This window comes from Coregonus lavaretus (genome assembly GCF_964263955.1).
Source record: "Coregonus lavaretus genome assembly, chromosome: 27".
Classification (NCBI taxonomy): Eukaryota; Metazoa; Chordata; class Actinopteri; order Salmoniformes; family Salmonidae; genus Coregonus; species Coregonus lavaretus.
In genome coordinates this window covers 17624854-17647286 of record NC_140014.1, presented here as the reverse complement: position 1 = coordinate 17647286, position 22433 = coordinate 17624854, and the positions used below count along the sequence as shown (strand labels likewise).

The 22433-nt window shown below is 40.6% G+C and overlaps 1 protein-coding gene across 2 annotated transcripts in view; it reads left to right on the top strand.

Moving 5' to 3' along the window:
- The window catches only part of LOC311103171 (runt-related transcription factor 3-like), a gene marked incomplete at its 5' end in the record, with an annotated part of 65246 nt that overhangs the window by 16473 nt on the left and 26340 nt on the right, over positions 1–22433 (top strand). The window contains 3 exons of one of the 2 annotated variants that reach the window (XM_084144720.1): positions 12448–12689; positions 13810–13966; positions 15216–15320. In XM_084144720.1, coding sequence (XP_084000846.1) covers positions 12448–12689; positions 13810–13966; positions 15216–15320 — 504 coding nt within the window. Of the gene's footprint in view, positions 1–12447; positions 12690–13809; positions 13967–15215; positions 15336–22433 lie in introns of both variants that reach the window. The other variant, XM_084144719.1, reaches the window with a different exon arrangement.

The window sequence follows — 22433 nt, the reverse complement described above, 5'->3', positions numbered from 1 at the left end:
CCCATCCTTCAGCTCCATTCAACACCTCCCATCTATGTCTTAACACCATCCATATTGGATTTCTATTTGCCATATATTTTTCAACTGTACTGTGATGTTTTACAAAAGTTCTGAACCCTTCTATTCTCATTGTTTCTACAGATTGTAAATTGAAAATAAACATTTTTGCTAAAAGTATTATATTAATGATCGATTGACTAGGACTTTTCAGATCACCCAGTAGTGCTATCTGCAGGGTTAGTTCCAGGTAAATATTGCAATCGTTTAGCCATTCCTGGACCTGTGTCCAAAAACAAGCTACAAATGGACAGTACCAAAACAAATGATCTAATGATTATGTCTCTTCGCAGCAAAATCTGCAGAGCTGGGAAGATTGTATCCCCCATATAAATAACATTCTATTGGTAGCAAGAATTTGGTATAATAATTTAAATTCAACAATTCTAAGTTTTGAATCCGGCGTCGTTTTGCGTATCATAAACACTATGCCATGGAATCGGTACGTCAAAAATCTCTTCCCAACTATTTTGCAATCTATATGGGACGGCTGTCAATCCTTTGGTCCTTAAATGAAACTGGTATACTTTTTTATTTATCACAATTTTATTTAACCAATTATGTTCTTTAATGCAGGGCCGACAGACAAGTTCCTTACTTTTTCCCCCTTCCACTTTCCTCTTCCATTTTCGCGGTAATGCTGCAATTATTTGGTTGTAATTTGGGGTAGTGCAAACATTTCCATATGTTTTTGTTAGCTGCATGTGCGACATAACTCCACCAGTGCTACCTATGATTTCATTTACGAAGATTATACCTTTTAAAAACATTTTTTCAAATAATAATGGTTTTTTATCAATTAGTATCTTTGAGTTTAACCACAATATTAGTTGCATTATTTGTTCTGTCGTTTCTGGAGGATTAAATTGAAATTGCAACCAACTTTCTATGGCTTGTTTTAGAAATAGTGATATTTGGGAGATTATTTCCTTTTCAAATAACTGAAAGTGAGAGGTTGTAATCTGAATAAAGGGGAAAAGGCCATTCTTGAACATTGGGTGAGACAATCTTACTAATTTGCTAGAGAACCAGTTCGGATTTAAGTATACCTTTTGTATGACTGAAGCTTTTAGTGATAGGTCTAATGCTTTAATATTTAATCATTTCTGTCCTTTGAATTCATATTAATTATATAAATAGGCCTGTTTAATTTTGTCTGGCTTGCCGTTCCAAATAAAATTGAATATTTTTTTCTCATATAATTTAAAAAACTGTTCGCTAGGCGTAGGCAAGACCATAAGCAAATAGGTAAACTGGGATAATACTAAAGAGTTAATCAGGGTGATTTTTCCACAAATGGACAGGTATTTACCTTTCCATGGTAGCAAGATCTTATCTATTTTTGCTAACTTTCTATTCAAATGTATTGGAGTGAGATCATTTATTTCATTTGGGATATGTATTCCGAGTATATCCACATCACCATCAGACCATTTTATTGGTAAACTACATGGTAATGTAAACATTGTATTTTTTAGTGATCCAACACGTAATATAGTACATTTATCATAATTTGGTTGTAATCCAGAGAGGTTAGAAAATGAATATAGATCCTCTATGAGGCAGTGGAGGGATTCAAGTTGTGGATTTAAAAGAAAACATGAATCATCAGCGTACAATGACACCTTTGTTTTTAAGCCCTGGATTTCTAATCCCTTGATATTATTGTTGGATCTGATTTTAATAGCTGACATTTCGGTGGCCATAATAAATAGATATGCCGATAGTGGACAACCTTGTTTCACTCCTCTTGACAGTTTAGAACTTTCTGAGAAATAGCCATTATTTACTATTTTACACCTAGGGTTACTATACACGATTTTAACCCATTTTATAAGAGATTCTCCAAAATTGAAATGCTCCAGGCATTTATATATAAACCCCAGTCGTACTTTATCAAATGCCTTTTCAAAGTCTGCTATGAATAGCAGGCCTGGTTTCCCAGATTTTTCATAGTGTTCTATTGTTTCCAGTACTTGCCTTATATTATCTCCAATGTATCGTCCATGTAAAAAACCTGTCTGATTAGAATGAATAATGTCCGACAATACCTTTTTAATTATATGCGCTATACAGTGGTGGAGTGTTAGTGGTGGAGTGTTGGAGTTTTAGAGTTTTAGAGTGGTGGAGTTGCGGAGTTTTAGAGTGGTGGGGTGGTGGAGTGTCAGTGGTGGAGTGGTGGAAGATGGCTTGATAAACATGCATCAAGAGTCCAGCCACAGACCGACGCAGCAGCCATGTCTACCTTGAGCTGACCATAGCTCGATTCACAGAATTCCTCACCAGTGGCTCAATTATACCTATTAACAGTAATTAAGTAAAGCAAATTTTACACAAGAAAAGTAACAAAAGGGAATTTGATTGCAAGAATAATTGTCAAAGAAACAGAATATCGGTATGTTCATAATACCCTTTTAGCCTATTTGTGCTATGCGCAACAAAACACATTCTGAATACTCTACTACACAGCCATAGAATTGTAGCTGCCTCCCTGTCCCAAGCTGTTCCCTGGCCCTGGCCCTGGCCTCAGCCTGCGTGTGGTAGCTGTGGCTAGCTGGAGCTGTGATCTGGCTCCGGCAGGGCTCTGGCAGTGGTGTGGTATGGCAGTTAAACTGTCACTGGGAGGAACAATAAATCTGCTGCTGAAGGTGAATGTAGCGTGATGCTGCTGCTGCTGCCACAGGTGTGCTGCCTGCCAGTTAGATCCTATGTTTTCTACAGCCGTCTACCGTATCGCCCCCATCAAGAGGAGGATGGGTCTACAACTCCTGTAGCCGGACATAGTTGGTTGAGGCTAGCCAGAGTGAGTCAGGCAGTCGGGGGTGGGTGTGTGTCTGTGTGTTGGGGGTGGGGGTGGGGCTGCTGTCACTTTGACAATGCAGAGGCACATATTGCAGCGATTACCACAGCGGAAAAATGTTTTTCTGCAACATGCAATTACTACAGATTACAGATTGCCTTCCTTGCATCAGAAGCACTCGCCAGAGAGAGGAAGAAACACTGTGGATGGGTGTTTGTGTGCGAGCACAGACAGACAGACAAACTTACAGACAGACAAAGAGACAAAGAAAGAAGAGAAATGATTATAAGTCATGCTAAAAACCTCAAAGATGGATGAGTTGGTGCATTTATGAGACACATTTAGAGACTAAGGTCATGGACAGTTAGGGCCAAATAAGGATCACGCTAAATAAAACCAGCTACCTCACCATGAAGCTAAATATTCATATTGGAGGATAAACAAGTCTCTTCAAGTTTGCCGAGTGCAGAAGTTGAAGTGTATGATTTACCAATAACCAATTACAAAATTAAGTCAATGTATACAAAACATGGTTTAAATCAGACGTGGCAGTATAAGGCAGTTGATGAGGCAACCATCAAGTCAGGTCACAAGTCTACTGCCCTCAACAATACATCATACTGGTTCCCCTAGCTCGGCAAGGCAGGGGCCACAACTCGCATGCAACCAACTAGATCAAAACTCAACCAAAAGTGCTCCTATAATAGCACAGCTCTTTTTGTGACTTTATCATCCAATAGTACTTTTAGTGGCTTTCCAATGAATAAACACCACACATAACCACATCACAGCCTTCTGTCATCGTGGAGCGAGTGTACCCGATAGATGATGTGTGAGGGCGGACCAAGGGTGACATGAGAGTTCACAGAGAGAGTCCCCAGGGCAGGCTCGGAGGTGTCCCCTTGAACTGCTACTAAAGGACAGGGGTGACAGGGGTGGGGTTTAACCACTGGGGTAAACCCTACACCTTGATCTAAACCTTTAAATCAAACACACATGACTTGAAACTTCTTACACAACATCTTTGATCTGGTATTGATAAAGCATGTCAATGTGAGGTCACACTACCGAAAGTTAATTGATCTTTGTATACCTATCGTTTTTATGCTATCTAATTGAATTATTATGCAATCGTTACTGTGTAGTACTTCTTTGTCTGGTTTAGTACAGCCTTTATAAGAGCTGGACACATATTAGGGCGTATCAGAGGGAGAGTATATGAGTGCTACTACAGGAGAACATACAGTACAGTCACCTCACCCCTAGTCACGTCTGCAGCAGCCCCCTCTAGAGGAGAGGGTCTGTCTCTCTCTCTCGTGCTGAAAGGTAAATGTTAAATGTCTCGGAGTGTGTTGATAACAGTGATCTGACTGGCCTCTTGATCGCAACTAATGTCTTCACTCAGTTAGTTACTGTAGCTAGCTGTCCTTCAGTCTGACGGAATGAAGCAGAGACAAGACAGAGACAACCCCAACCGCCATTATTTTACTTTAATAAGCCCTTGGCTACACTCGGCACCTTTTAAAACATGTAGGCTATGGATTAAAGATGCATGAGCTGAATGTGCTGGTTGTCTGACTCTGCAACTGCACTATTTGAGCTCGTCATGCTTACATAGTAATTAGCTGCTGGTTTTGGAGATGTTACAGACTCATTCATAATTTTATGTGATATATATTCTAACTGCCTAAACGGATCCCGAATAAGACTGACTTTCTCATGAATCACATGCATATACTCAAGTGAAGGCCTAAGGTATTCAATTTGTGATTTACCCCAAATTAGTTTAGTCCTTCGAAAAGAATGATTGAAAGTGAAAGTGTGTAATCTCAATAAATGGGTACTGGTGCTCATATCTGAATCAGCTAAATGGAACTTCATATGATGAAGGAGTCATTGGCTAACACTTTAGATCTGAGAAGGTATGATAAAAAACTAGCAATGTGGTTCCAATTTGCTGGTCTACATCAAAACGGACAACAATTACCACCAACTGCAATGTGCTGACACATTATGTAATCATCATTTGAGAGAGCATCAGCAATCAGAGCTCAGAACCCCCATACAAAATTAAACAATCTTTACTCAGTTTCTCTGTGAAGGATTACTTCTCAAAGTCTCTCTATAGTCTGTGTGTAAACATCCAAATGCAAGAATATGATTTGGCTTTGGGATGAGGGACAGAATGCTTTGATTACTTAAGTCATGCTTGGAATACTAATCACTGACACTCTTGTCATATCAAGAAGCAGAAGTCAATTTCATAGCAAACTGCATTTCAAAAATGAGAGCGGGTAAACAACTCTGGCATTCCAAGTCTACCACAGAATTCATCATTGATACAAAAAAATACCCTGAGCCCAAATGTAGAGCTAATTTAATCCGAGAGGAATAAAACTCCATTTCATAGGAGTCGTCCATCAGAACACTCATATTTCCACTGAGCAGAAAACCCCCGTCTGAAATTCGAGCAGACACTTTTCGGAAGGAATGCGTTCGGTGGGTTGAGGGCCAGGCTCGCCCTGTAATTTGTGAATGTACAGAAATGTGTGTCCGCCACAGCCGCTAAAGATAGAAATCTTTGTCTTATGTCATCATTTTACCTCAAACTATTTCTAATTGCCCCATAGCCCACTTTTTCAAATGAAAAGATCCCCTCCAATGGCACGTGCACATGCCTGAAAATAGCTCATGGATTTATGTGGTTATTCATATTCATATTGAGAATGAACATTTCACTTTTGTATCTCCTCACATATCTGCAAGTGTCTCCCCATCAAAGCCTCTTTAAAGTGACATCAGCCATGGGAGATATGGTTGGTGGCGGGCATGATAAAATCGGGTATAGGTTTACACCTCAAAGGATTGTGTGGGTTTCTCAGCGAATGGGGATGATATTCAAACTATTAGCTTTTACATTCTGTCTCATTATTAGCCAAACCATATGAAAATGGAGAGGAAGAAAACGTTGCTACTCCCCTTGATCTTCCATGATTTGGCGTGTTGGTTGGCGACTGCAGGGCAAGGCAGGCCTGAGTAGGCTCATTTGAAACCAGGCCTCAAGTGGGAATGAAAGGACTGAAAGTGTGGGATGCTTTCAAAGGCATGTGCTTTCTCTTTTGAAAACCTTTAAGGTAATGTGGTCCTAAGTTCTTGAAACAGAGGGGGATAGCATGGCTGGAGGTTTATATACCAGTGCACATTTCATAGTAAGAGTTAATATGATTTAAAGGAAACTTAAATGGGAATCTATTCATTTTGGTTGGAGCTCTCCCTAACCTTTCTTACTCTAACCCCCCAAACTATTTCCAAACTGGAGGCATGTAGTGTTTAGACTGGGCCTATATAGGCTAGTGCTGAAAACTCTGGTTTTAAAAGTAGTAAAAACTAGTCCAGCGTCTATGTGAGGTGAGTCTGGGGTTAGATATCCTCCAGGAGTTCTGCGTTCATTCAAAATAATTCAGGGGCACAACAGGCTATGTTCTCAGTGTCTGTGTGGCTGAAACTATAGAAACTGCGTGTTGCAATGTAGGACTCTAAATATGACAGGAAGCCGAAGTGTGCATTACCGCTACGCAGGGTAGTTGATCGTGTGGTCATATATTGATAATAAACAGAGGCAAGAGGATGACTGAAATATCACCAACGTCATTGTCCCACTTTAGTTATTTCATTGCCTCAAAATAGTGGACAATGATACGCAATACTTTTGAAGACATGAGGTCCTGAAATATGCACCCTGCAGCTTCAGCTAATAGCATTTAGCATACATTTTAAGATCATATAGCATTTACATTTTAAGATCATATTATTATTATATGTTTACAACAGTTGGTTGAATAGTTTCTAATTACTCAGATATAAACTCAGAAGATATTAGGCATATGGGTTTCTAATTAGAAGAATGACCTGTTTTAGACAAATGTCCCATATTCTCCAAAAGGCACACGCCTTGATCTTTGAGGTCATTCAGTACGGTTGTGGAAATTAAGAATGTTCTCTCTTCGTAAAGAAACAGGTTTGCTGACAGCTCACCCTATTGAGGTCTCACATCACTATGCAGTCTGCACTCTAGACAACCGCCTAGCAGAAGTGCCTTCAGAAGGTATTCATACTCCATTTTGTTGTGTTACAAAGTGGGATTGAAATGGATTTTGTCATTTTTTTGTCAACAATCTACAAAAGAACTCTAATGTCAAAGTGGAAGAAAAATTATAATAATTGTAAAAAAGTATATACAAAATAAAACACTAATATATCTTGATTAGATAATTGTTCAACCCCCTGAGTCAATACATGTTAGAATCACCTTTGGCAGCAATTACAGCTGAGTCTTTCTGGGTAAATCTCTACGAGATTTGCACACCTGGATAGTACAATATTTGCACATTATTCTTTTTTAAATTCTTCAAGCTCTGTTAAGTTGGTTGTTGATCATAGCTAGACTGCTATTTTCAAGTCTTGCCAAAGATTTTCAAGCTGATAAAAAAATAAAAAATTAACTAGTCCACTTGTTCAATGTCATTTTGGTAATCAATTATATTCTATATTTGGCCTTGTGTTTTAGGTTATTGTCCTGCTGAAAGGTGAATTTGTCTCCCAGTGTCTGTTAGAAAGCAGACTGAACCAGGTTTTCCCCTAGGATTTTGCCTGTGCTTAGCTCTATTCTGTTAATTTTTATCCTAAAAAACTCCCTAGTCCTTGCTGATGACAAGCAGACCTTTAACATGATGCATACACCACCATGCTTGGAAATATGAAGAGTGGTACTCAGTTATGTGTTGTGTTGTATTTGCCACAAACATAATGCTTTGTATTCCGGACATAAAGTTAATTTCTTTGCCACATTTTTTTGCAGTTTTACTTTAGTGCATGTTTTTGAATATTTTTATGTACAGGCTTCCTTCTTTTCACTGTCATTTAGGTTAGTATTGTGGAGTAACTATAATGTTGTTGATCCATCCTCAGTTTTCTCCTATCACAGCCATTCAACTCTGTAACTGTTTTAAAGTCACCATTGGCCTCATGGTGAAATCCCTGAGCGGTTTCCTTCCTCTCTGGCAACTGAGTTAGGAAGGAGGCCTGTATCTTTGTAGTGAGTGGGTGTATTGATACACCAGCCAACTTGTAATTAATAACTTCACCATGCTCAAAGGGATATTCAATATCTGCTTTTTTTGTATATCCATCTACCAATATGTACCCTTCTTTGCAAGGCATTGGAAAACCACCCTGGTATTTGTGGTTGAATCTGTGTTTGAAATTCACTGCTTGACTGACGGACCTTACAGATAATTGTATGTGTGGGGTACAGAGCAGCAGACATGAGGTAATCATGAAAAAATAAAGGTAAACACTATTATTGCACACAGAGTGAGTCCACACAATTTATGTGACAAATGTTTACTCCTGAACTTATTTAGGCTTGCCATTACAAAGGGGTTGAATACTTATTGACTCAAGACATTTCAGCTTTTCATTTTTAATTAATTTGTAAACATTTCGAAAAACATAATTCCACTTTGACATTATAGGGTATTGTGTGTAGGCCAGTGACCCAAAAAATCTACATTTATTCAATTTTAAATTCAGGCTGTATGTTACACAACGAAATGTGGAAAAAAGTCAAGGGGTGTGAATACTTTCTGAAGGCACTGTATAGACAGACTACGGCTGTGTGATAATTGTTATCAATGTGTTTGGCGCCAATTAAAGTCGTTAAAATATGATTTAAAATGGCTTCCCTCCTAACGGTCTCGGCCTTGGCAGACGTGAAGAGTGTATACTTTTCTCATCCCATCTCCCTCGCCACTCTCCCCGCAAGACTTTGGCTTCGTATCTGTCTGACTGACATCAGTATAATAAAGAAAATGAAGGGTAAATCTAAACCCACTCCCATCCCTTCCTTACCACAATTTCCTTACTATCTAAAATAAACAACAACAGAAGACACACATGCGCGCACGCACACACGCAAACACGCAAACACACACTTTGTATATTCAATATAAGTGAGAAAAATATATTTAAAGATACATTTTTCCCCAGGTGAGTAGTAATGATTGTCATGCATAATTACATATCAAACACTATTAACCTACATTAGTAATCCCAATGGGAATTAACTTCAATAACGCAATAATATATAGCCTACTGCCTGCAACTAAACAGTATTTAGGAAAATTGAAGGCGAATACATTTACCTTAGATCCACACATTGGTAGGAAAATTATAACAGCTTGCATCAATGAATCGTTTCAAGGCATTATTCGATCCCTGGATGTGTTTTGTGTTATTTATTTCTGACATAATTCTGATGGGAGCGGTTTTTAATATATTTGTGGTTTGTGTGCATCTATGGATCATTTAACACCACAAAATAGCCCCAACAATCAAATACCTCTTGATTTAATAAACAGGTTATCCACAAATATTTGACATTTATTTATTTATTTATTTGTTTTTGTATTAATATGTACTCTAGGCCTATATCGAATGTGATTGTAGGACATCTTCATAATGGTTTTCTGCTTACTTTTGTATGTTTACTAAATAACTGCTATTTTATATGTGAGCTATACAGTCATATCTTTGTTTATTCCATAATTTATTGTGCTTTGGACAAAATTGAAAAATTGCCTCCATACACCTGCGGGGGGGGGGGGGGGGGGGGGATCTAAATTCTAAAACAAAATCCACTTTCTTAATCGAAATGATAGGCTATAGGAGTAAAACAGCACATTTATTCATAACTTGATTAGAAAGTAAAAGGTGACATTAAACGAATAAAGCTTGGGTGATTTTTATTTCCCCCTAGAAGCCTATACTTCAATTCAGAAAATTATGGAAATGTCATTATTTGGGATCCCGAGTAGAATTTCTGATGAATTTTCAACAACAAAAAAACGTCAAGTTCGACACAGGTGATAATAGGTCGTCTATGACTCACATTTTCTCGTCTTGGTGCAGGTACATAGTATATGTGTTGTTATTTCTAATTTCCCTGATGGTTTAAATGCCGTTTCTCTCTCCATACCTCCTCTGTACTGAAGGCAGGTCCATTTGACAAAGACAAATTGCGCCAACTAGCGCCTGCGAGCCATCATTGCCTGGGAAGGAGTGAACAGGGTGTGTCGTTTCTTGTGCAGTACACAGTAACCTATTAAAATGATGGAATTCCAATTAATAATTGCCTGTGGTTACTGTATTTGGCACAATTGTAGTTGTTATGTAAGCCTATAAGGAACATCTTTGTATGCTTTAATTAGTTTCAATTTGGCGTGATCAAATCAAAGTGATAACACAATTATATATAATTATATAGGCTATATTTACAAAGATGCACCTACTATGCATATTGTGTAAAATGGAGGCCAATATTATTTTTTATAGTACGCATCATTAGCCTAATTTAGCCTATTTCCCTGGATATAGTAGTAACAAATAATATTTTAAAAATAAATAAAAAAAATAACAAAAGTATATTGCTAATTCCACATATTTTGTCAATAGGTCTCTAACCCTATCAGCACTACAGGTCATTTAATCCAGCCCAAGCCTATTACTCGCTATTACATAATACTAAACAAAAAACAGTCATCCGTAGATGCCTTTGATGTTCTCTGAAAAAGCAGGAGTGAATTAAGGGACAAGGATGGGAAAATCATATTAAATTCACAACTCATATTGATCAATAAACCATATGTAGTTTGAAAGGTGCATGAATTCCTAACATGATAAATAGCACATTGCAGTTGATTGACAATTCTGCATTCAGAAGTAGCAGCCTATTAATTTTAGTAATTAGCTCAGTTGGTAGACCATGGCGCTTGCAACGCCAGGGTTGTGGGTTCGTTTCCCACGGGGGGCCAGTATGAAAACATGTATGCACTCACTAACTGTAAGTCGCTCTGGATAAGAGCGTCTGCTAAATGGATAAAATGTAAATGTAAATGTAGTAAAACCAAATTATGCTAATAGTGAGTATAGGCCCATAAAAATATCATAAGTTGTCCAACGCTTCATTATATGACTGGCCTACTTATCATGGAAAGATTAATTTTATATGTTTCCCTAAATGTCTCTTCTGCAGTCACCAAATAAATGCGCCAGCTTGAATTATTGTTTTATTTTCACACTGTATGTAAACACACTGCGGTGATGTGCTAATATAGGCAGAATGCATTATGTGATTCTATTTCTTCGAAAGGTAGTAGCCTATATCATTTTGCTGGTGTCATATAAAGAAGGAAGACTGATCAATCATAACAACGTTTTTTTTATTAAATATTCAATAAACAAATAGGCCTAACTTTTATTTTGCATTATAAATATGTATTAAGTATAAATGTAGCCTAACTGTGTAAATCATTAAATCAACTAAGCACATAGCGAAGAAAAGCACAAGATACGTAGTCTATCAATAATATATCTTATGTGTATGACAGAGTAAGCAGAGAGCGCTTTCACTTCGCTTATATTCCGGAGACTTTGATTGGTCTAATGAAAGAAAGCCCAACCCAGGCGACTCATTGGTGGAAGTCATCGCCACACTCCAACCACTAAACAGTAAAATGACTTGAGTAAATAATATCACCGCACTCTTCGCTCTCGCACCACTACTCAGTCAAGCGCCTCTTCGTTACCTTCAACTGCATTTACTACAGCAAAAGGACTAGATATTCACGATTATTTCAACCTAGAGAGAGAATAGTTAACAAGAAAATAGTTTTGGGATCTCGACTTACTTTTTAGTTTCATTAAGGATAATATGTGGCAAGTGGCAGGACATTTGATACCGAGGAACAAAAATCATTGAATAAACAGAAACTTCTTCAGTTGAAGTCCGCGTGCAACCATCCGACTTCTGCGCCTCAAACTCTGCGTCGAGAACTGTGAATTGCTGAGTACACTGTAGCCTACTTTGGCGAGACTCGAAGAGCACAATTCAATTGAAGGAGCTCATTCAGTCACGGAGGGTGAAGCAATATTGAGAAAATTCTGCTGTAAAGTTGAAGCGCAAACAAGCAGCACTCGAATCGTCAGCTTCCGTGAATATTGCAAAAACGACTGGATTTTATAGTTTGCCTTATACCTTTATTTTCTAATATGCGGCCAAAATTGTAGTGTGGAGGGGCGTCGCATCAAGTGCTGAATAGTGCAGAATAGAAAGTGAGCCATAGCATAGGCAACCAGAGCAGAGCGCAGTGAGAAAGAGGTTAGATCGGAGTTTGCGGTTTCTTGGTTTTGTTGTTGTCAGTGAGAAACAGAAAGCAACTCGATGTTTATCAGGCAGCTACATCCTGAGCAGATGATATAGCACGCAACCATTAAACTTTATCGTCTCTGCAAGATACAACATCTACTACACACACTGGACAGTTCAGGACTCATCGTGATTGATTAACCGGGGGGGCTGCGTGCGCTCAGCTCCATCATCGCGTAAACCGCTGGACTTCGCCGAGACCAAAGGAGCAAGTGTCAGAGAGCGAGAAAATATACACATTCTAAAAAAAGAGAGCCCCGAACACTCGTCAAAACCCCTAGAGAAGTGGCCGTGACCCAAGCTGTTGTGATGCATATTCCCGTAGACCCCACCACCACCAGACGGTTCACACCGCCCTCCACGTCGTTCCCCTGCAGCAAGATTGGAGACGGCAGCGGGACCATGGGCACCCCTGGACCGCTGAGGACACGACCCGAGGCCAGGAATGTGGTGGACGTCCTGTCAGACCACGCTGGCGAGCTGGTTCGGACGGACAGCCCAAACTTCCTCTGCTCCGTGCTGCCCTCACACTGGAGGTGCAACAAGACACTCCCTGTGGCTTTCAAGGTAAGGCAAATTACTAATTACAAATGGGCACTTATAAAATAATGAACGACCTAATGGTGTATTACTGTAGGCTGCCGAATAATAATATGGGCTCAAGTGTCAAATGCCATTTTAAAGTTTTCTTGAGCTTCATATAGCCAACAAGTCATAAACTGGCGTTATTATTACAAAGTTTACGCAGAGTCATGTTCTGTAATATAAATAATTTAATTAAATCAAGTTGTCAAAATCAGTGGCCTACCAAAGTGATAACTTGGCAGTATTCTTTTTTTGTTGTTGCTTTATTTTGCATTGGACTCAATTGAATATAACATTTACATAGCCTAATGTGTTTGGATTTGCACGAACTGCAAATAGGCCTACATACAATGAAGGAACAATTAGCATACAACATAATACTGATAATTTAGTAACAATAATGTTAATAATAAAATAAATGAATTATAGTTGGTAAGCTAGTTATTATTACATTTTTTGAAAGGTCTTTCAATGCAGAAAAAAATCTGCATATTTCGAAGCAATGAAACGATGCTTCACTGCATGATATCAATTATATTTATACACCAGGAAGTGATAGAATTCGTGGCCTAAAAGTGTAATGTTTTGTAAAATAGCCTAAATATATTTTATTGTATCACATCCAAATTAAAAAATAATAATATAATATGCCATTTAGCAGACGCTTTTATCCAAAGCGACTTACAGTCATGCGTGCATACATTTTTGTGAATGGGTGGTCCCGGGGACCTCAAATGCTTGTTGAGATCGTATTCTTATTTATTAAAATGTGCTAACATTCTTTTGAAAGTGATTTGGATATAGGCCGATTAAATGTAAAAGTAATTTCCATAGCTTAAAATATTAAGTGATTTAATTGCAAGCTTGCTTCAAGGAAGCATATTACCATGTAGTTTAACCCACCTATATAGCACAATAGGCCTATATATTTTGACCCAAATATTTGCTAACTAAATATAAAATGCATTTTTTAATGGATTGGAAATCAGGTCTAATACTTTAGTTTTATGGTGCGTTTTTTTTTCTTCCACCGGATGCGGTTTGGTGTAGTCTGTGTTTGTTTAGCATGGTGATCCAGGTTGACCGCGTTGTGTTCTCACAGGTTGTCGCACTGGGTGATGTGCCCGACGGGACTTTGGTCACAGTGATGGCGGGGAACGACGAGAACTACTCAGCGGAGCTTAGGAATGCGTCTGCGGTGATGAAGAACCAGGTCGCCCGCTTCAACGACCTGCGGTTCGTGGGCAGGAGCGGACGAGGTGAGCGGAAGAAGTCATGCACCTCTATCCTTACAGCATTAATAATGAAGAGTTTCCTTCACATACAAAACACCTGCCTGCATGCGTCATCGCACTGACTTGCAAAACTATAGCCTGAGTATACCTAATTTTGGTAATCTATTTTAAACAAAGAAAGTGATCAAATAAATTAATGGATAAAATAAAAATGTTAGGGAACGTGAGAATCAGATGAAAACCACGTCGCAATTCATTTCCTGGGGTAATAGCTGGAAAGAGCGCACCACCATTACCAGTGTTTATTGGAAGAGATGAAATCCAGAGCACAATATAATTATTACAAATTGTAAGATTTCGTTTGATAATGCTTTATGGACAAAGAGCAAAGCCCAATTTCAAACTACAGCCTAATGCTCAGGCATTGCCACAGTTCTTTCTATAATTGACCATCAGGCACGCCCCCCTCAAAAGATGATCGGGTTAGTAGCCGCAACCTATATTCTATATGAACATTGTCTTTACATGTCCAAATAAACAAATCGCCTGGACCAGAATATTCAGTTCAAGGCTTGGGATTTGCTTGTTTACACACCTTTAAAAACTAGCGCTCACATAGCTGACATTCCACCAGAACCTTCTCTCTTCCCTCTCCTTCCTCCTTGCCCCTGGCCCGCGCATTATACTTTAAATCGTTGCTGACTGATGAATGGAAAACGCTCTAGTCTCCTAATTAAAAGTACCTTTCATTTTTGTAGTCAATTACCCCACCCCAGGATTCCCTTTTCCCCAACAGTCTCTTTAACAAGATAGGCTATGCCTTTTTTTTTTTATTAAAGCGCCGCTTCATAGCCTGAGATGAAAAACGGACCGTTGCATGATCTAGCGCTCTCCCCACGCCTTTAATGCAGATGGAGAGCTCGAGGAAACTCGTGCAAGAATCGGCCTCGTTGAACAATAAACTGTTGCTGTAAGCCTTTCAGACAATCTGGAATACATTCTCTCAATAATTCAAATCATGCCCACATTTCAGCTCATCAAAGAGGTGGTCTCTTTAATTCACAAACTTAAAAGGGAGGCATATCAGAAGGCAATTTTAATTCAGCAAGCTGACTGTGGGGGTTATCAACAAAGTGCTTGTTCCACAAAAATCTGTTTATTTCCACAATTAATTAACCAAGCCTATAAACCCTCACACGTGATGCTCCTCCTGAATCTATGTCTTACTGATGACCTTCACTAACCAAGGCCCTCTCTATTCTGTCTACCCCAGGAAAGAGCTTCACTCTGACCATAACAGTCTTCACCGGTCCTCCTCAGGTGGCCACCTACCACCGTGCCATTAAAGTGACCGTGGATGGGCCCAGGGAACCCAGACGTGAGTACTTACAGGGTACATGAGAATATTTGTCTTGTCAGAAGTCTAATGTACTGCTATATCAGGAGCTGTGTGTAGAGGGATTCACAGAGAGAGATAGAGAGAGAGAGAGAGAGAGAGAGAGCGAGAGAGAAAGAGAGAGGCTATTCTTGGTGTAGGGGATGAGAGAACAGGGTGCCATCATTGGAGACTAAAAGAGATACATGAGTCATATGCAGATGATACAAGAAAATATAGCAGTGTGTGTGCGTGTCCATGAGTGTGTGTGTGTGTGTGCGTCAGTGTGTGGGAGGATCAACAACAGTTGACCAGCAATTGCAGTCAATGGGAGACAATAAAGTGTGTTCGATGGTGCAGCAGTGTATGTGTGTGTGTGGTATTAGGGTGTGGGGAGTGGCACTGTCAGAGGAAATGGTAAAGTGTATTAATGCATAACCAGAGACCGCTAAGAGGAGCGGTGTGTCTCCAAGCCGCAAATACCATATGGCCTCACCCTGCTGCCTTTAGTCAGATGGTTGTACCTGGGTGACCACATAAGTGGCTCCTTGACTTAATACTCTTAAAGAGATGTTTTATGCTAACGGTTTTAGCCCAATATGCTAAAGCCGTTAGAGCCATCATTTGGGTAGTGATGCATATCAAAGTGGCTTGTGTGTGTGTGTGACCATGCTTGGCTGGGACCAGTCAGATCAGATGGGTATAGGGTTTAATGATCCTTCCTGTTGAGAAATCATGTTTATTATGTTTCTACTGTACTTTAGTGGCTGCCCCGGATGGGTGAATTGCTATGCTCTGTGCTCATTAAGGGTGTTATTTGGGATAGGGTGGATTCAGCCCAGTCAAAACAGACCAACTGACCAATGCAGGGAGCCAGGAGGTTCTGTGTGCCACATGGAGGGGACATGGGGATCCTAGCGAGTGGCGAGGGGGTGAAGGGCGAGGGGTGGCGCATCGCCCCCCTGCCAGGCTGGAGGCTATTTGAGGAGGCGTTGAAAATGGAGGACAACAGTGTGGAGAAAGGGAAGGGGGAGGAATAGATAATAATATCCTCTGTGTTTGTGGGAAATGTGAGCGTTGCTGGCTATGTCTATGTGTGTAGTAAATTATACGTACTGCATTTTGTTTGTGTCTGTGTGCATGCACTGCTGAAGACAAACAGGCTGTGTGTGTTCTTGCTTGTATGCACAAGTCAGTTTGTTGGCTTCCTGTAGTTAGAAATAAGCATGCACATACAGTAAAGCAGTCTCCTCTCTGTCTACATGTCATGTCTGCACTCAAGGCATCAGAGTGGCCTTTTATTTATTATACACCCTGGTGGCCAGGCCCCATCCTGCTATGAAGTGACATTGTTTAATTTAGGGAAGGGGAATTTTGTGTTAAAAAGGTTTAAAAGGAGGGTATGAGTGCACTCAAATAGAGAATGGAACCACCCCATTTTTACTTGATAATGAGAATCCTTACATTATTCCTTCCTAAATATTTTAGTGTAAAAAAAAACAAAAAACACAGACTTTATGATATCCTCAGCTAACCAGCTGTCTGCATATTGTGAAGTACACAGTACAGTACATGAGTTTAAGTATACCATAAAAGCAGATGACCATCCCTCTATCCCATTGTGAGAGGAATGAGAGCCCGTACCCTGGTTGGCCTGCATACGTTCACCTGTCGGTTGGCTGGCTGGCAGAGTGGAGCGGGTCGGGCTGCTCAGGGCTTTACTGTGTGTTTGTGTAGAGCCTGCATTTGCATGGCTGCCAGCAAAGAGGCTGGTACAGGGGGAGGGAGGCGCTTTATTAATGTTTACAGATCCAGCTAGGAAACCTGACGGACAGGAAGGAAGCACCCCTGCGGCAATGATCTGCCAAACACACAACACTCACCTCACACAGCATGATAAAAAACCCATACACACAAACACACACACGCATGCAGACACACATTCTTTTTTCCAACTAATGTTGAAAGTATTTGACATTATCCTCCCTTCTCCTCTTCCCCTCACATACACTATGTTGCTTTTGTGTCACTTCGTCCCAAAACACTGCACTTGTTGTACAGTAGGCCTACGAGCAAAATTGTACAAAGTGAACCCTACAGCACAGTCTCTTTGATTAGAGCCACCCTGTGCTTTCTGAGAAGCAGCTTTGTGTACGTCAATGTTCTGCTGATGAACAGAGAGAGAGAGAGAGAAGACATGCGATAGAAAGAGAGAAAAAAGAGGAGATGACTGAAGTGTTGAGACCCTCCCTGTCGCTGCTCGCATGCAGTTGCCCCACCACCTTTCCCTCTCTCCCCCTCTCCCTCTCTCCCCCCTCCGTCTCCCCCTCTCCTCCCTCTCCCCCTCTCCCCCTCTCCCCTCTCCCCCTCTCCCTCTCCCCCTCTCCTCCCTGCCGAGTTCAGCTGAATTAATCCCCTAACCGTATTTAGCCTCCGTCTTCTCTCTCTGTGTGATGACATCACCCGTCACATATCCTCCGAGGGGAAGGGCTGTTAGTACTTTATCTATCTCACCCAGAGTTAATCAGTTCCTGAGAAAGATGAATTCACCAGAGACGAGGGACACAGGGCTGGGCTGAGAACATACATGACTATGAGAAAAACAGAGGAAAAGGAAAATTGCCTATTTGTTTGTAGCTCAACCCTAGGTGAGAGGCAACAGAGGCAGCCATGGTGCTCTACACTATGTGTACAGTTCATAAACTTGCATGCATGCAAACAGAGACATGTGTATGCACATGCATTCAGTCATAGCAGGCCCTTTACTACTGTGTATTCTGTTTTTATGATACTACCACACTCTTTCCCACACACATTATTGTACTTCTACAGAATTCACTTGATCATTGCTGTTTGTTACCAATATTTATTCTGTTGGGTGTGTTCACACAATTTCAGAAGGTTGAGGGGGGAAATGGGGAGGGTGGGAGTGGGGGGCAGGTTGATTCTATTTGCATTTGGCACGCAGACTGTACAAAGAATGCAAATAGACAATGACATTTGCGGTGCTATCTTTCTTGACAGTGCAGTCTCTCTTCATAGTAAACAAAGAGAGGCGAGTGTTCATGTGTTTATGTGCACACAGCTGTGTCTGTGTGTGTTGGTGTGTGTGTCTGTGTATGTGTGTGTCTGTATGTGTGTGTGTGCACCTGCCAGGTGTGTCCATCCCCTAAGTCAGCAGCTCGGCCACGCCTATGCTCCACAAATCACATGAAAGGCTCGCCCTCGGTGCCAATTGCGCTTTCAAAGGCCACCTTGATGTTGAAATGGAGATGGGTGTTTCTGAAAAAGCCTACAGGTAGATCAGTGCCAGGAGAGAAAAAAGTGTCACATCTGTCTGACTTTGGTGCTTTCCTGTCTAACCACCTAGCCAGCCCAGCCATCCTCACTTCAACTCCCAGATGCATAACCTGCAGACATGGTGACATAGCAGCAGCACTTATGTCAAAGAGGAAGGTTTAGAGGAAAAACACCTCATTTAAGAGACCCGTGATCTAATCTGATGTGGAATTGGACATGGGCCGTTAAAGACATAAAGGACACACATTTCTAAGGCCAATCGAGTAGGAGGTATGGAGAGAGTCTGTTGTTTGGAATGACCTGAGAGGTATGGAGAGAGTCTGTTGTTTGGAATGACCTGAGAGGTATGGAGAGAGTCTGTTGTTTGGAATGACCTGAGAGGTATGGAGAGAGTCTGTTGTTTGGAATGACCTGAGAGGTATGGAGAGAGTCTGTTGTTTGGAATGACCTGAGAGGTATGGAGAGAGTCTGTTGTTTGGAATGACCTGAGAGGTATGGCGAGAGTCTGTTGTTTGGAATGACCTGAGAGGTATGGAGAGAGTCTGTTGTTTGGAATGACCTGAGAGGTATGGAGAGAGTCTGTTGTTTGGAATGACCTGAGGCGATGGCGAGCGCTCTCTCTACGCTCAGCCTCTCCATCACACTTGATTTCTGCGATTAAAAACGGAGCAAATATTGGCTGACTGACTGATAAATCCGCTGGAATGCGGTCTGTAAATTGAATATGTTCGATTGATTTCAGAGGAAACTTATGTCCTGGGACAAACATTCACACCATTCACTCTGACTAGGTACAGGAGTGGGGCAAGAGGGAGCTGGCAGATGCCATGTATACAGTGACTCTGCTATAATACTTCCGTCTGTTAGTGTCCTCAGCCATCCAGCCTGAGGTGAGGCCTGTAGAGCCATGGCATGATTAGGTTTCTTCATTAGTGGCGAGGTAGGGCTGAGAGGTCAGAGGTGATGCTTCTTTGACCCTGGCTGATGTGACCCATACACCCATCAGCATCGTGTACAACCCCCTAAAGAGAAACACTAGGCCTCAACTACCCCCAAACCTCTCAGCTACCCCCAAACCCTCCATACACACAAACACACACCAAGAGAGAAAAACAGGCAGACAGAAATAGACACACACACACTACTGTAGATAATCCCACTAAAGCCCCGCTGTGAAAGCACCGCAAATGAGCCTAAATACCTCAGCCAGGGACAGACAGAACGAGAAAGAGCTAAACCATTAGCTCATCACAGGCTCTTTTTCCTCTCTTCTCCCCATCTGTGTCTCTCTGTTTGCTTTTCTGAAAGTCGTTGTGACATGAATGCAGAAGTTTCTATTAAGGAGGAAATAAAGAGGAGCATAGCATTGTCTACTGCTTTGTTATGCCCCTTTTCTACTTCTCAGGCTAGTTATATAAGTCTGCTCCTGTCTGGGTGGACACACACACCCCTCTTTATGTGCACACATATGCCCCGGGGGGGGGGGTTTCATCCAACAACATTTTCACTTTGTATTCGCTGACGTCATACGCAGCAAGTGGACACGCAAAGAATTACAGAATTATTTACAGAGGCCTCAGCCAGTACTTTTAATTCTGCCTGATGGTGCAAGTGAGGCAGCCTAGGGGCTTTTTCTCAGAAACACAGAGAAGCACGGCCAATTGCATACCCAAACTCAGCCCCCTTTCCTCCCCAAACGTCTTTCCTGTTTACCTACCAATGGAGGGAAGTATAAGCCCACTCTGTTAACTGCTTCTTCCTTATTTTCACTCACCCATACAGGAGGGAGTTATTACAACCTTTTAGACCTAATTTAATAAAAGTTCAGATCTCGATTTAGACAAATAAATAGCCCATGATTTGGAATGTTTTCTCCCTTACTGCATTATGACAAACAGTTTTTCTATGGAGAGGGGAGGGGGTGAATAGTGTGAAGGAGTACCTGTGGCTTACTGGAAAACGCTGTGGATGACTCTGTGGTTGACATATTTATTTTTCTGGGACTTAATGGTAAGGAACAGTCAGCAAATAATAGGTGTTTGGAGATGTAATGTTGGTTCCAGAGCTGGAGGAGTCAGTAATCCCTTGGGTAAACATGGGGGAGAGAAGACTTGGCTCTTCAGCCTGTGGTTCAAACATCACTTTAACAAAGGCAGCAAATACTAACCACTGGCCAGCCTGTTACAGCATTTTAATGTCTGGTCTGCACTATGGGCCCAATTCAGACTTAGGAAATCTATTCCTTTTTTACACGTTTTGATTTAAGCACTTCTCAGTAGTTGGTATTCAGACTTAACATATGCAGGTGCGCAATGGGCTTTGTAGGCGTGGCTCCCTTACACGCACTGAAAAAATGTAATTCAACCGCTAAAAACCCTCCCACTTGCTGGCCAAAACATTTTCTTGTGGCGTTTTCATTCAATAGGGTTTTCAGTAAGTACATTTATCTAAAGCCATCACCTTTAAATACAGTGTACCTTTAAATATAATTTTCTCGACAGACTCACGAGAATATATATCGAGAGACAGGTTCAGAATAGGGATCAATGAAAGAAAGCCATCTAAATACAGGCATATTCGTCTCCTTTTCGGTACCAATCGGTAGATTAAAAAAATACTCTGATCTTATACATTATTTAGGGTTAGCAAAGTATTTATTAATCATACATAAACAGGGTTGGAGAGCCTTTATGAACAAAATACATTGTTCAATAAAAAATACAGGGGTTTGATTCATCCTGAAAGTTGCCATTTAATTCTTCAATCCATGAAATATTGGAAGAATAGAAAAGTGTACAATAGGGGTTGAACAATAGTCTACCCTAATCCTCATTAATCACAGAACTGTGAGACTCCAGGTTCAAACTGCTATGTATAGTCTGCGTTCTATAATTATTCAAATAGGCTACATATCCCAAATTATTGCAGATCTTGTAATACGTTAGCCTAATATGATCCACTATTGCTAGCGACCATCAGGAACAACCACACGGATGTGACGGAGGAAAGAAAGGTAAACAGAATGTAATGAAATGATACAAAATGTAGGCTGCAAATTGAAGAAAACTAACAGTCACTGCACTGAGGTGACAGTTATTATGTATGCGGGTATTACTGACGGTGGATACCGATAGTGGCTAATATTTAATATGATAGAAATGGTAATAAAAATTAAAAACGGAAAAGTCTGGGCATATAATGAAAACATTCTACAGTGCATAAATCAACTCTGTAGGTTCAACGCTAATGTCAGTGCGCACGGGTTTCCATAGGCTACAGCCTGGGCTTGGGTCTCCAAATTTCATCCCCGCAAATTATGAAGCTATAGGCCTACAATTCAAATTCAGAATAAATACAGCTATTTATACTTTACTGTGGAAAAGAGGCCGAAATACCTGTCATGTTGGCATGCTTTTCAGTTTGCTGAAATATGACTGGTTTCACATTTTGTCTCTAGTGATCATAAGGTAAAATAGACCTAAAACAATTGTCATTTATATTTACAATCCCCTTATCCAAACAGATTACTCATTTACCTAGGTCTTATCAATACAGTAGTTCTTATCAATTTATGAATTACAGTGCATGGAGATTGGTGTTATTTCTATCGTAAAAAAAAGTCAACGTTTTTCCACTTGGAATCGACAGGTTGCTCAACCTTATTCATGGTTTCCTCACGCGTAAAGGTGGTGGAATTATGAGGGCATTAAGTCAATGTCAGAATACACACCTCTGCCACACCTTAATTTCTTAGATCTCCACCCCCAACCGAATAGTGGTTGAATAGCATGCTATTCTCATGCTTAAGTTCAAGGT